General features: G+C 35.6%; 1 protein-coding gene across 1 annotated transcript in view; it reads left to right on the top strand.

Annotated features, from left to right (window-relative positions):
* Positions 1–2,452: 2,452 nt before the first annotated feature.
* FABP2 (fatty acid binding protein 2) overlaps positions 2,453–16,410 on the top strand; it is a 21,606-nt gene continuing 7,648 nt past the window's right edge. The window contains exons 1-3 of the mRNA XM_054554791.1: positions 2,453–2,555; positions 3,750–3,922; positions 4,938–5,045. Coding sequence (XP_054410766.1) covers positions 2,489–2,555; positions 3,750–3,922; positions 4,938–5,045 — 348 coding nt within the window. The 5' untranslated portion in view covers positions 2,453–2,488. The remainder of the gene's footprint in view (positions 2,556–3,749; positions 3,923–4,937; positions 5,046–16,410) is intronic.

Below are 16,410 nucleotides of genomic sequence, written 5' to 3'. Positions count from 1 at the left end.
AAACATGCTGCTATAAAGACACATGCACACGTATGTTTATTGTGGCACTATTCACAATAGCAAAGACTTGGAACCAACCCAAATGTCCAACAATGAAAGACTGGATTAAGAAAATGTGGCACATATACACCATGGAATACTATGCAGCCATAAAAAATGATGAGTTCATGTCCTTTGTAGGGACATGGATGAAGCTGGAAACCATCATTCTCAGCAAACTATCGCAAGGACAAAAACCAAACACCGCATGTTCTCACTCATAGGTGGGAATTGAACAATGAGAACTCTTGGACACAGGAAGGGGAACATCACACACCGGGGCCTGTTGTGGGGTGGGGGGAGGGGGGAGGGATAGCATTAGGAGATATACCTAATGTTAAATGACGAGTTAATGGGTGCAGCACACCAACATGGCACATGCATACATATGTAACAAACCTGCACGTTGTGCACATGTACCCTAAAACTTAAAGTGTAATAAAGAAAGAAAGAAAGAAAGAAAGTGTATTAGGTTGATAGCTCCCAAGTGATATGGTTTTAATTCTTTGAAAAAAGATTAAAAAATCACAATGTACCTAATTTTGAAACTAAAGCTAAATTATGAATGTAAAAGACTTCCCATTATGACCTTTGTCGCCAACTCATGAGTGTGTATATGTGTTCTTTTTCTTTCCTTTTTTGACATTTAAAAAATTATTTATTTTTTAGAGATGGGGTCTCTCTGTTGCCCAGGCTGGAGTGGACTGGCATGATCACAACTCATTGCCATCTCCAACTCCTGAGATCAAGAGATCTTCCCGCCTTAGCCTCCCAAGTAGCTGGGACTACAGGCACGTGCCATTACACCTGGCTAATTTATTTTATTATAATTGTTACAGCCAGGCTCTCACTCTGTTGCTTAGGCTGGCCTCAAACTGCTGGTTTCGAACTCCTGGCCTGAAGTTATTCTCCTGCCTCAGCCTCTCTAATAGCTGGGATTACAGGCAAGAACCACTGCACCAGGCAACTCTTTTTCTTTTTTAATGAAATAATAGAGCTAGTAGAAAATAGTTTGCTTTTTAAAGTGCTTACTTAATAAAATAAAAAGTGGGCAACTCGAGATAAAAAAATCAAACAATATCTAAAATGTTTAAAAGATTTTTAAAAATCAAAATATAAAATAATATCAAAATTTAAAAACTGGGATTCTGTTCCCCAAAGTTCCATTCAAATCTTAGATTTATCTTTCCTTGACCCTAAGTAATATCTTGGGCAAGCCCTAGAGCTTCTTTCCTGACCCTTAGTTAGTAAGATGTTATCGGGTCACATTCAGTCACAATAATAGACTCATTTTAGTAATTAACATATTAAGACTAGTAATTAAAATTCTTTACTTCACACCAAGTTTCCTCCCCAAGCTTGGCCTGTTCCTAGCTGGCAGCCTGAAGTAGGGAAAGGAGAGATATGGTGACCTTTTCTTTGTACCTTTCTAGCTACCCTCTATATCCTGACCCCACATACATATTGAGCTGTGGCTTCTGACTCTACTGGGTTTGGGGATGAGGGGCAGTGAGAGTAAAATGAAGGAGTGGTTTTAATTAATGGCACAGCTAAAACTGAATTTTGTTCTCTCTGCACATGGCAGATGTTTAAAGCTCATTCTTTCTTTTATGCAAGTTTTTACACTATCCAGCCTCATTTGTACCTCTTGAAATTTTGCTCAGTGGCCTATCACCATTCAGGATCAAGACAAAAATCAATGAGCACTTATTGTGTGTCATGCACTGTACAAAGTGCCAGGATATTTATCCAAACTCCTGGCAATGCTAAACACAATGCAAAAAGACATATTAGAAAACGAATCTTATTAACTTTAACTTCTCAACTGTATTTCATCATAAAGCCTTACTTTACAAGATAATTGCTGTTGTGAAAAAGGGATAGGTCATGGTCTCATTTCCCAGATGTTATTTGATATATGCTATAAATTATATTAGCTCCAACACAATCTGCACTTTGAACTTAGAAAAACAATCTTCAGACAGCACGCATTCTAATTCTTGAAATAAGTATGCCCACAAACTGTAGTTTAAGACAGAATAGGTATGCTTCTCATGTTTTAATTCAGTTGAATTTCAGAAGATCTCAGGAATGTACAGAATGAGAATTAATTAAGAATTAATTAATAAGAATTAATTAATTAAGAATTAATTGATTAATAAGAATTAATTAATTAAGAATTAATTCATAAGAATTAATTAATTAAGAATTAATTAATTAATAAGAATTAATTAATTAATAAGAATTAATTAATAAGAATTAATTAATTAATAAGAATTAATTAATAAGAATTGATTAATTGCTTGACATAGACTAGTTAGGTGATTTCCTGAACTTTAAGCTTCCACATCACAGTATGAAGTTGGTTCTAAGATAAGAAATATAATAAATTCTCACCCAAGGACAGACCTGAATCTCTAGTTGCCTGGAGGCTGACTCAACTGAAATCATGGCGTTTGACGGCACTTGGAAGGTAGACCGTAGTGAAAACTATGACAAGTTCATGGAAAAAATGGGTAAAGACTTTATTTCTTTGTGGCTCATTCTTTGCTTTCTTACAAACATTTTTCTTTCTAACTCCTAAATCTCTAGGAGATTACAGATAGCTTACGGATAGCTCCTGATGTGGTAGTGAGGATCCAGAAGATGTTCAGAGGAGGGAAACCATATTCTCCCTTCTTACATTAGGAAGAATCCACTATCTCACTAATGGAAGAAAAGATTCTTTGAGTGCTGTCCTCTGAAACACACCAAAAAGATCCAGATATGTTTCCTTCACTCTTTAACTGAAAAACGACTTTTTGTGTTGTTTATAGTAAGAAAATGGCAGCGTGTAATGATAACTTCCAGATCTGAAAATGTTAAATTCTAGGAGATGGAAAAGCAAACACCATATAAGAAAGTAATGGAAAAAGGTTCTCTTAAAATTTATAGCTCTGAATAAGTTAGATTTAATTCTCATTTCTTCTAACTTGAAAAAGTTTTGGAATAATCTTGAGAAGCTATGTAGTTTTCTTCAGGGCATTTAATTTAACTGATATATAAATTGATACCAATACTCTGGCAGCCCGTATACTATACAAGATAGGCAAACAAATTTGTGTCATTCTCCTAAAAGAAAAATCTGCATCATTTATAGCTTACACTTTAGGAACTCTAAGTTTAGATTTATAAAATTTGTAGATTCTTATAGTGATTTTGGCTTAATATTTGCTAATTTTCTCATTTTTGTGTCAGAAAGAAATGCCACAAGAAACAAAGAGAATTATAAAGTTCAAAATGTTAAAGCCACTATGAAAAACAAAGGGGCATTTAAGAAAAAAGAATACTGTATATGTGGAATTAAAGATGTGCTTCCTTATAAATATATGAATATACATTTTAATCCTTCATTTGATATTTCTAGAATTTGATTTACTTAACACTGAAATGAACAGTTTGTTAATCTTATTAAAATTGCTCAGCTCTAAGATTCTATAATTCTGTACTCTACTTAATTTTTCTCAAGTTTTGGAAAAACAACTTTAATCAGTTCTCTTGATCTGATTGAACCTGAACTTCTATAGAAGCAATCTGAATGTTCTTGTGCAAAGGCAATGCTACCGAGTTTTCTTCCCACCCTCAAAATAAACAAACAAAACATAACATGGAAAAATAAACACTTCCTATGGGATTTGACTTTATTTTCTCCATTGTCTTACCTTTTGCAGGTGTTAATATAGTGAAAAGGAAGCTTGCAGCTCATGACAATTTGAAGCTGACAATTACACAAGAAGGAAATAAATTCACAGTCAAAGAATCAAGCATTTTTCGAAACACTGAAGTTGTTTTTGAACTTGGTGTCACCTTTAATTACAACCTAGCAGACGGAACTGAACTCAGGGTAAGAATTTTTTTTTTTATGAGCAATGCATTCTTGATTTTTCTACCCAATATTAAAATGATCTCTGCTCTATTTCATTGGATGGTTTAATTAATGCAGGTCTCCTTTATTAACTGAAGAAGCCAATGCAATTTGTCGACATTATATATTGCACAGATTGGCAGGGTATTTAAATATGCTTTTATTTTTATATGCATCTGCGAAGAATCTGAATTGAACAATAAGAATTAGAAAACTATCTTTTGAATGACTGAGTATAGACTTATTCATAAAGAAATTTAAAACTGTGTTTTTAAACAGTACAGCAAAAGAAGCCTTTAGAGTTAATATGTAACTTAACTGTAATAGCAATTTAACATGTTGAAATAATAAAAGAAATGAATAAATGAACAAATTAGTGAGTTACCAAATGGAAAGATTTGATGTATTGTAGGTCATTGGGAGTGTACCTTTTCATGTTTAAGATAACACATTTTAGGAAGTCATCATTTTCAACAAATTTTTTAAAAACTTTTTTTAGCCTTAAAATTTTTCTATTTAAATTACATTTGTAATGACAATTTAAATACTGCATGTTTTATCAGTTATGTCTTTCTTTAATTAGTTCCACAATCACACAAATTAAAACAAGCATAGGGTTTTTAACATCTCCATGAAACTAATTTTAACCATGACTATATTTCTGGACACGTAACATGAAAGATTCAGAAAGAAGTGCTGCTCATCTGCCTTAAAAATCAGCATATGGAAATTATTGAAGAGAACAAACATAAGGGTTGTCAACACATACTCTGTAGCCCAGTGGCCTAGGTTCAATCCTGACTCTGTGACTTTAGGTGAATCACTGTGCCATTTTACAGTCTCCTCTTCTGTAAAGTAGAGATAACAGTATCAGTTTCATAGGGTCACCATGATGATTAAATGAAAAAGTGTGTCTACAGAACTCAGAACAGTGCCTGACATGTGTAAGACCCTAATAAATGCCATTATTATTATTATTATTATTATTATGTAGGGGACCTGGAGCCTTGAGGGAAATAAACTTATTGGAAAATTCAAACGGACAGACAATGGAAATGAACTGAATACTGTCCGAGAAATTATAGGTGATGAACTAGTCCAGGTGAGTTGTAAAATTTATAGCTATTTTCAAAAGGCAAAAATTACTACAAAACAATAATTTTTGTCACTGCTGAGCCAGATCTTCAGTAAACAGACTACTTCTTTTCTCATAAATCTTACTGATTTTTAAAATATTGTATAGCTATTTTCTGATGCCTATTTACTAAAGAGAACTTATATATGTCAAATAATCAATGCCTATTTTAACTGAAAATGTAAATGACTACAAACCAACATGTGTTTTAAAATGGCTATATCCTATATCTGTATAAAATCTTGCTATCAAGTACAAGAAAAAATTGTATAAACTCATACTTACATAATATATATGAATATATAATATAAAAATAGTATAAACTCATATAGTATAAAACTATAATACTACTTTTTCTTAATTTAGATGTAAACCTTAAAGATAAATTCTTCTGTTTGTTAACACCTTTCAGACTTACGTATATGAAGGAGTAGAAGCCAAAAGGATCTTTAAAAAGGATTGAGCATTATTCTTGGAGCACAGCCCAAAATACAAATTGGACAGAAGATCTATATTGTACCAGAACTGTTTCTTTCACCCCAACAAGTATAAGGTTACTGACTGATTGGTACTTTTATAAACATTGGCATATTTCCATTCATGCCAAAGCAAAAGAAGTAAAAGCTAATTAGGATTTAATTTGTTTTATATTCTCTAAGATATATATTTACTAAAAGAATTTGTGACATTTTAAAAAACAAAAATAAATATTGTGTCCATGTTGCTTTATATGTAGCCTTGCCTTTTAAAAGAAAAAGTATGTGAATATGAATTGACAGATTGTTTTGGTAGAGAGAGGGTCTTACTCTTTCACTCAGGCTGGAATGTAGTGGAGAGATCATAGCTCACTGTAACCTCAAACTCCTGGACTCACGCAATCTTCCTGCCTCAGCCTTCTGAGTAGCTAGGACTATGGGTACATTCCACCATGCCCAGCTAATTTTTGTTTCGTTTTCTTTTTATTTTTTTTTTAGAGATGGGGTCTTGCTATATTGCCCAGGCTGGTCTTGAACCCCTGGCCTCAAGCAATCCTCCTGCCTCAGCCTCTCAAGTTGTTTTCTTTTTCTTTACATTTGATAAACTAAAAGCATAGGCTGCATATGAGTCTTTAACATCTTGCACTGGTTGTGAATAATTTTCTGGCACTGGTTGTAAGTAATATCTATTATTATAAAAATAATATATGCTCAACCAGAAAACTTAGAAATAAGAAACACAAATGTAAAATAAGTATTTCCATAACTCATAATCCAGAGATAATTGCCATTCTGATTTTGATAGATATCCTCCCAGCCCTCTTCCCTGGGGGTAGATATTTCCCAATACATACCACTTTGAATAGGATGATAGGAAATAAATGATGTACTATGTTAAATTAAATTATTGTATTACATTTTTGTACACATCAGTCTTTCCCAGGCTTGGCTGAAAATCAGGATCATCTGAGAAACTTAAACAATTTCTGCATTCTTAATCTCCACTGTTATTCTATTATATCAGAATTGCTAATAGAACCAAGAATTCTAGAAAATTTCCTGGTGATTCTGATGCAGCCTGATCACTAACTTGTCTTTGAGAACAATGGAGATATCAGTTATCAATGTTATTTTTAACCACCCCCTTCTTTTTTGTTGTTGTGGGTTTTTTCACATAAACACACACATTGCCAATTTTCCCAGGGCTCAAAAAGTTTCCTTTTATTCATATTTTCACATGACGTAAAATTGTATGTGCTTCACGTAATTGTATTTTAGCAGGGTATATATTAGGGGATGGAGAGAGGGGTCAAATTTTTAAGCATTTGCAGCTGCAACTCTATAGACTTTTGACAAATTCTTTTTCACACTGATGTAGATAACAGCTTAACATTTACATAGTTCTTACTACTTGCCACATACTGTTCTAAGTGGTATAAACATATGACATATACATTAAAATGCAGGAAGAAAAATGTTTGAGTACCTGATGAAAATGAATAGATTAGAGAGTACGTAATCTTTGAAAGTTGAATACTGCATGTTCTCACTTATAAGTGGGAGCTAAATAATGTATACACATGGACACACCAGAGTGTAGAATAATAGACACTGGAGACTTGGAAGAGTTGGAGGGTTGGCGGGGAGCAATGATAATTTACCTAATGGGTACAATGTACATTATTCAGGGGGTGATGGTTACAGCCCAGACTTTACCACTATGCAATATATCCATGTAACAAAACTATACTTGTACTCCTTAAATTTATACAAAAATACCTTAAATCTATGTTCATTTTATAATTTCATAAAAATCTTCACATAGGAAATAGTAATTATTTAGATTTTCACATGCTTCTCTTCATAAAAGCTCAAGGTACTTTTATCCCTCTAATCTTATGTGTCTACCATATATGAATCAGGAAAAGGTAGGTATTAATCTCAATACAAAAACTGAGAGAGACAAAGGCACAAAGAAGTTTATTAGCTTGTCTAATATTGTACAGTCCATGATGAACGGAAGAATTAAATGTAGGTCTTGACTTTCAGCCTAGATCATTATGATCTATGCTATTACTCAGCCTGTTATAAACAAAAATATATTAAGAAAAAAAATGTCCTTAATTCCTCAGTGGCACCCAAGAATAGCACTCTAAATGAGTCAGGTCAGACTGCAAAATAATGGTGTTCAGTGATTAGACACTTATCTATTTCTAGTCTTATTGCAGGCTGACTTTTTTCACCATTTATATCCTTTCTAGAATTAAATTTCCACTATTTATTAGTATTGGAGAGCAGCCTATTATTTGTTAAGTGACTTCCATTTCAACAACCCTTTTTCGGGAAAACTAACCTTGTCATTACACCACCCTGCTTGGCCAAAAGAGGGTCCCTGACCCAAGAGCAGCCAATCTACCACAATTTGGCCAGATGATGAGCTCTGTGTAGAAGGAAAAATGACAACTAACTGAACCTGCAAGCTCTGTGTAGAAGGAAAAATGACAACTAACTGAACCTGCAAAAACCTCTTTTTAGGGAGTTTGAATTTGAGAAGTACACAGTTAGTAGTTGATAGCAAGGAAAAAGGCTTAAGGAGGACAAATAGAGCAGACAATAAGTAGAAGTCATGAGTACCTGATACTACGAACAAGCAGAAACCATAAGGTAGATAGCAGAATGTCGGGGCAGTCAGAAGCAGTTGGAGTAGTAGAAGCTGAAATATTTACACATGCAATATGGTATCTGGGATTTGCTTCAAATTGCTTTCTCCCCAATCTAGGGTTGGGGAGGTAGATTGATACAAGTTGGCAATTCTTGAAGCTGTTGCAAAGTGCCTGACACATAATAAAATATGATAGGTTCACTGAATAGGAACATAGGAATTCATTATACTCATCTCTGTACTTTTGTAAGTATTTGAGATTTTCCATAACAAGAAGTTAAAAATATAGTATTTACATACACATATAACTCCAGAATCCAGCCACTTCCCATCACTTCCACTGCTATCACCTTAGTATGAGCCACCATTATCTTTTTCCTGAATTACTGTTATAACTCTCTAAAAAGCCTACAAACTTCTACCTTCCCTACTCCACCCCTTTAGTCTCTTTTTCTACACAGTAGCCAGAAGGATCCTTTAAAAATCTAAATCTGATCACATCACTTATCTGCTCAAACTGCTGCAATGGCTCCCATTTTCACTCAGAGGAAAAAGCCAATGTTCTTACAATGACCTGTAAGACCCTATATGATCAGATGCCCTGTTACCTCTCCAACACGTGGTCCTGTTTTTCATGAAATATCTGGGGGAAGAGTGTTTCAAGCAGAGGAAACACCCTGGAGCAAAGACATCAAGGCAGTAGCAAACCTGGTAAATTTGAAGAACATAGCCTGGAAAGAGTCCCCAAGATCACCCAAAGCTGACCAAAAACAAGACCAATGTTCAGGAAATACAGGCTGACTCAGCTTTCCTAAAATTTAGGAATGATGTGGTGAAAGAGAACGGGTTTTAGAATCACAGACTTGCCCAAATTCTTGTCTGCCCATTTACTGACTAAAATTCAAGTTCTGATTCTCTATTTTTCTCATTTGAAAAATGGGGAAAATGTAATGATTTTCTGAGCTTGTTGCTAATTGAGGTATTACGTATAAAACATCGAGTGTAATGCCTGGCATATACCTGGTACTCAAATGTAACACAAACATGTACCCTTCTCCTGTAGAGAAAATGGGGCAAAGTATATCCTGAACAGACGGGAAAACTCTTTTCTTAAGATACCTCTCATGGAGTCTGTGTGAGAGAGTGAGCCTTGGCCTGGTAGATGAGAATACTTAGTTCCAGTCCAGTCTGTGACATAACTAGCTGGGGACTTTGGGAGAGTCTCTTCATCTCTTTGGAATGTAGTTTAATCATCCTTAAAATGAGAGGATTGAACTAGATCTCTAAATTTTCTTTCAGTGCTAAGATTCTATGATGTCTGAATAACATTTAGTGATTCCTTCCTTTCTTAAGCAGCCCTTTTGGTGTGGGTCACAGGGGACAGGACATTAGAATAATGGAAGGTAGGATGGGAAGAGGGAAATATTTACATTATAAAGTATGGCTGGTTTCCTGGGTGTACGGCTTGTGCAGGCTCAGAGGGCCCTGTGCTTGGTTTAATGCTCTTTTCTTACTGTCCTAAAATTCTCAATGCTTTTTGAACAACTTCTGCATTTTCATTGTACACAGGGCCCTGAAAATTATGTGTCTTGTTCTATTTCTATGGATTGACTATTAATAAGTACAAAAGATATTTTCCTATGAACAACTAGAGAGAATGGTAGCAAGATATCTCTAGGCACCTAAAGAGGGGTGAATGGATGGATGGAAAAGATAGTTGCCTGGGATAAAATGGAAGTGAGATAAGGTTATGTGGGGAAGGGGAGGGGAAAAAGGAGGTAAATGGTCACTTCATCATTATGAAGTGCTTCTTTACCTTTTGCTACTTGCTTTCTCTAAACTATAGTATAAGAATGCCATCTGCTGGCCAAGGATATAGACTCTTTCAGAGGTTTCCAATGCAGTGTCTTTGCTGCATTTCAGTGTCTAGGGAGTGTTCCAGAAAGGTCTGATATACCATATTCTACACTTTAAAATGTTAATTATTAAATGCTTCTTCAGTTCCAAAATCCACACTAAACAAAGATAATACAAAGACTCCTCTTGAACCGATCCACTAAAACTGCTTTCATTTATTGAACAAAAGATAATTTTAAAAAAGCACTATGTGCCAGACAGCAAGTATTTAACGATGAACACTATTGGTAGAGATATTTAGGTCATTAAGAATTTCCCCAAATGGATACAAACTCTCAGGCTCATCTTGGGTCTGAATCAAAATACCAAGAATAGCATCATCATCTTCAGCATTGGATGGTCATCTAGAATAGGGTTATACTTTCACTCAGTGTGTGCTAATATGCAGGGTGGTGTATATTGCCTTCAGGCCCGATGACCAACCTTCAAGCTATTGTCTGGAACAGATTTTACTGGAGAATTGACTGGAAAAGAAGAGTATGCAAGACAGTGGCAGAAGATGAAAGTTTGAAGCAAATGGTGGAAATCAATAGTCATGGATAAAGCATAGTGTTCCGGGGGCTTCTCTCATCCATATATATCCTCATTGAAGATTCCATTAGAATGACGGATTGCAAGATGTCCTCCCTGCCATGTAATCAAGATTTCCAGGAATGAAAGAGGGAGCTTAAACAATTAGTAGTTAGGACTGCTGTGAAGTGAAGGAGTAGTAGAACTCTGAAGGAAGACAGGCAAGGAAGTGCTCCCTAAATGTCAGCCCAGTTTCAAAGCCACATCCCTCAGATTACAGGTAGTGTAACTGGTTCTTATCAAATGATTCTGGCACACTCACTATATTCACTGGAGAAAACACCTGAAAGTCAAAGAACAGTACACATCCTAAACTTGAAAACAAAATGTCTTTTAGGTAAAGGAGTATATGCTCAATGCCATTTCTTGGTTTTAATTTAGAAACTTTTAAACAAAATTTTTTTAAAAAAAAGGATACTGAAGGGCATCAATGTGACACAGAACTTCCTCTCTTTAACATATACTCGGAACAGAGAAACCTCAGTGAAGATGGAGGTTATTTCACAATCCCAGTCCAGACTGAGTGTTTGTCCCGCATGTTCCTATGGCACAAGGTGTTCAACTCCAGCAATACCATTACTCTGTATTCAATCTGCTTGCCTGCCTCCTCTAGTTTGTGAGCTATATGAGGGCAAGGATAGGGTCTTATATCTATACCCCACACTGTATCCCTCTAACACATAGTAAATATTAATGATTGTAATTTGGGGCATGCTGGGCAGCCCCAGCCTCAGAAAGCCAGCTTTCCCCATTCTTTCTTAAACCCAGAAGATCTACTGAGGGAGTAAGTCCTTGTTGTTCTTTACAAACAGATAAACTTATTCTGAACCAGATCACCCTAGCCATATCTGATTAGGTCAAAAATGGCCACTTGACCCAGGGGCAGTCAATTGCTATACTTGAGAGCAGCCAATGATAGGAGAACTTTGTACAAGACCAATAATTCTCATTAATTAAAACCAGGTAGGGTCTCTGTTGAGAATTTGACTTCAATACACAGAAAAAGTCATTAGCTAGTAATGATGGGCAAAAGTTAAAAGATACAGATGGAAAAGCAAACAACAGAGGCCATGAGGTAAAAGCAGTCATGATGAGCTCTAGTAAACAAAAACTGGGTAGAAGAGGGGTGAGATAACATTTTTAGATGTGGAAATAATGAACTCTTGCTTCTGGTGGATAAAAAGATAACTTGTTCAGTATAGGCTCCTCATATTCTGAGTAGCCAAGAATACATATTCCTTTAACCAAATATGAATCAAGCACCTACCATGTGCTAAATATGACATGAGTTTTAGTGGTGAACAAGACAAATCTATTTTGTTACCATGGAACTTTGAATCTGCTTAGCTTAGAATCTAGACATAGAAGACATATTGAACAAGTAAAAATTATTGTGATAAGTATTATAAAGGAGTAAGGGTAGGTTCTCAGAGAAATATATGCTATCTTGAATTATATTTTCCATTGAACTATTTTTCATAAGATGCTTGATTGTACAGACTTTCTTGAATTATTAAAGGGCCTAACTCACATGTCAGACTCCTGTCATCTTTATTTTCATACAAATTGGTTCCTACACCCAAGGGGGATATCATAAAATCTAAATAAATGCTTTATTTATAAAACATAGCACTAACTCAGATACAGTTAAATACAACTCCTTCTACCACTACAAGTTAACATTTATTAATACATGGTGTTTCCAATGTACCAGGTATTTTTTAAAGTGCTTTATAATACCAATTCATGTTCATCATCACAACAAAGTCTATAGAATAAGAACAATTATTATTAGTCTCATTTTACACATGAGAAAACTGAGGCGGAGAGAGGTTATATAACTTGCCCAAGGTCAACAGCCATAAGTCGCTGAACCAAGATTTGGACCCAAGCAGTCGTCCTAGAGTCCGAATTCAATTTTACTTACTGTGGTTATGTAGGTAAATTTTCATTCGAAATATCATCCATCAAAATATATATTAAGCATGTCTTATATGCAGGCACTATGTGCCAGGTGCTGATCTAGGTGTTACAGATACAACAAAGAACAAGACGGACAAAAATCCCTGTCATCATAGAAGGGATACAGACAATAAACAAGAGAATGAAGTAAAATATATAGTACATTAGATGATATAAGCGCTATTGAGAAAAATAAAACCAGAAAGAGGTATGTGGAGCGTCAGAGGTGAGATCATGGGTGCAGTTTTAAATAGAGAGTCAGGTAGCACTGAATAGGTAACATTTGAGCAACACCTTGAAGGGAGTAAGAGAATGAGCCATTCTAAATACGTTTTAGTCAGAGCCCTGGATTTGGATCCTTGAGCCAGTGACAGTCTTAAAAGAGCCTTGGAATTACACTGAGTGTTTCTGGGCTCTGTAACACAGCGAGCCTAGGGCTGGATACAGTAGCTCAAACCTGCAATCCCAGCTACTCAGGAGGTTGAGGCAGGAGGATCCCTCGAGCCCAGGAGGTCAAGGCTGCAGTGAGCCATGATCACGCCACTGCACTCCAGGCTGGGAGAGACTCTGTCTCAAAAAAATAAATAAAGAGCCTAATTAGCATAGCCTATGGGGGCTCAAAGTTGCTAGCTAAGGAAGAACAGAGTAATGTAACAAAATAAGCATTATGAAACAAACAATAGACTCCTTCTATGTTTTGAACCAGAATTTCTGAAGGATTATTTTGTGAGGTAACAATACTGAAAACTTTATGAACTCTATTATTCCCAGTTTCTAGCTGTTATAAAAACAACACGTGACTGATACATTTAGTCAGCCTGGGTTACAAATTGATGAAGTCATTCTCACACCAGGGAGAGTAGCCCTGTCTTCCTGTGGGTGTCATTTTACTCATTCCCTTAGGTTCCTAGGGAGTACCTTTAATCCCCAGGCAAGAGTCACTCTATGAAAATAAAGTTGTTTATGAAATTTAGTGTGCATGGGAATGATGAAGAAAGAGAAAAACACCACAGCTGTACTATTCCTACATTCTTTAACTCTGACCACTAACGAACCATGAGCCTGTATCCCTCTTAAGTTGATTTAGGTTAGCTTTTTGGTGTCATCTTTTACCTCCTATGCCTCATGCTTTTCAAAATCAAGTAACATTTCCCCAACTTTGAGGTACCTGTTGCAATACTCCAACAGCTTAAATGAACAGAACTACACCTTTATGTGGCCCATTTGCCAACATAGAAAATAGGGGAAAATAAACTTTTTCTTTTGAACTCTGAGAATACTCTAAATTTGTCATTTATTTTTTAAGCATGGGAACATCTTTTCAAAAGAAATCCTCATGGAAGCCTAACAATACCTACACTGTCAACTCTACTTTCTGCACCTAGAAGAGGGTACACTAGCTCATTCTTAATGCAACAGTACTTGAGGTTTTCCACTTTAATATTCCTTTCAAGAAGTAAAGAATGGCATAACTTGAAGTTGTCACAAGAAGCAATTATCTGAAGCATCTGGACTTGTTCAATCAGATCTGAGAACAAAGTACTGGACTAGATGGTGTCCTCAAAGTCTTACCATAGGTCCTGGAATATTGGGGTTTAGCTGGCAGCAGAACCTCCTCCTTTCACATCTATCGCTACCTTTTGGCTATCAGCTGGAACATGCGGGCCAAAAGGGCTTAAGTGTCCTCTACCTCACAGACCCAATGTCTTCTAAGCTTTTCTACTTTAATTTTCTCAGAATCTAAAAAATTCACCTTTTAAGACCTTAAAGAGCCCCACTTAAGACATAAAGGCAAGGGCCGGGTGTGGTGGCTCATACCTGAAATCCCCGTGCTTTGGGAGGCCAGGTGAAAGGATCACATGAGGCCGAGAGTTTGAGACCAGCCTGGGCAACAGTGAGACCCTGTCTCTCCCTCTCTCTATATATAAAAATACATAAAGAGAATTATTTACTTAAGAACTGCTACCCTGATTGCTTCCAGAGAGTCCAACTTAATAAATTACAGGAATTATCTGTTTTAGAACTTTAAGGTTGATTTAGTCCCCTAATGAAGACCAATGTGACTTTTTGTTGTGGGGAAGGTGAAGACTGTCAAGTATTAACATTCTTTCTGAGGGGGGTTCTTTTAAGGTGGTAAGATATATATAATATACAATTTGCCATTTTAACTATGTTATATATACAATTCAGTGACTATTAATTATATTCACAATATTGTGTAATCATCACTACCATCTATTTCCAAAACTTTTTCATAACCACAAACAGAAACTTTCCATTAAGCAGTAACACCTAATTCCCCCATCTCCTAAACCCCTGAAAAATCAAATATTTCCTCCATTCTATAGATTGTCTTTTTACTTGTGTCTGCCTTATTTCATTTAGTGTTTTTTCAAACATTATTTTAAAACACTTAGCATTATTTCAAGAATCATCATGTTGTAGCACGTATCAGAACTTCATTCCTTTTCATAGCTGAGTAATAATTCAAGATATGTATAACTACATTTTGTTTATCCATTTATGGACAGTTGAGTTGTTTCTACTTTTTGGCTATGGTTAATAGTGCTGCGATGAAGCAGCATACTTGGTGTATACTTGGTGTACAAGTATCTGAGTCTTTGTTTTAAATTATTTGGGATATATACCTAGAAGCAGGATTGCTAGGTCATATAGTTCTTCTTTAACTTTTTGAGGAATCTCTAAACTATCTTCCATAATGGCTCCATTATTTTACATTCCCACTAGCAACGTTAAAGGATTTAAGTTTTTCCACATCCTTGCCAACACTTGTTATTTTCTGTATTAATATTATATTATTATTGCCATCCTAGTAGATATGAAATGGTATCTCATCGTGATTTTGATTTGCATTTCCCTAATGACTAATGGTGTAGAGCACATTTTCAATTGCATGTTGGCTATTTGTATATCTTCTTTGGAGAAATGTCTGTTCAAGTCCTTTGATCAGTACTTTTTTTAACTGGGTTCTTTTTGTTGTGGAGTTGTAGAAGTTCTTTATATATTCTGTATGTTAAATCTTTATCAGACATATGATTTACAAATATTTTCTTCTATTCTGTAAATTGTCTTTTTACTTTCTTTATAATGTTCTTTGAGCCCAAAAGTTTTTAATTTTGATGAAATCCAATTTATCTATTTTGTTGTTGTTGCTTGATGTTAGCTGTGGGTTTTTCATTATACCCTTTATCAAGTTGAGGAAGTTCCCTTCTATTCCCAGTTTTCTGCTGGTGTTTATTAGGGAATAAAATGCCTATTCTGCTCAATTGAAATGAAATGTTTGTCTTTTTTCACTTTGTTTTACTAATGTGGCATATTATACTAATTGACTTTCTTATGTTGAGCTACCCTTGCATTCCTGGGATAAACCTCACGTGGTAATGGTATATAATCCTTTTAATATGCTGTTGGTTTGGGTTTGCTAGTACTTTTTGAGAATTTTTTTTTGAGACGGATTCTTTTTTTTTGAGATGGAGTGTCACTCTGTCGCCCAGGCTGGAGTGCAGTGGCACGATCTCAGCTCACTGCAAACTCTGCCACCCGGGTTCAGGCAATTATCTTGCCTCAGCCTCCCAAGTAGCTGGGATTACAGGTGCCTGCCACTGCACCTGGCTAATTTTTGTAGTTTTAATAGAGACGGGGTTTCACCATCTTGGCCAGGATGGTCTTGAACTCCTGACCTCATGATCCACCCACCTCGGCCTCCCAAAGTGCTGGGATTACA

This window comes from Pongo abelii, chromosome 3, assembly GCF_028885655.2.
Source record: "Pongo abelii isolate AG06213 chromosome 3, NHGRI_mPonAbe1-v2.0_pri, whole genome shotgun sequence".
Lineage (NCBI taxonomy): Eukaryota > Metazoa > Chordata > Mammalia > Primates > Hominidae > Pongo > Pongo abelii.
The sequence above is the reverse complement of the archived record's forward strand: the minus strand, read 5'-3'. Positions and strand labels throughout refer to the sequence as shown.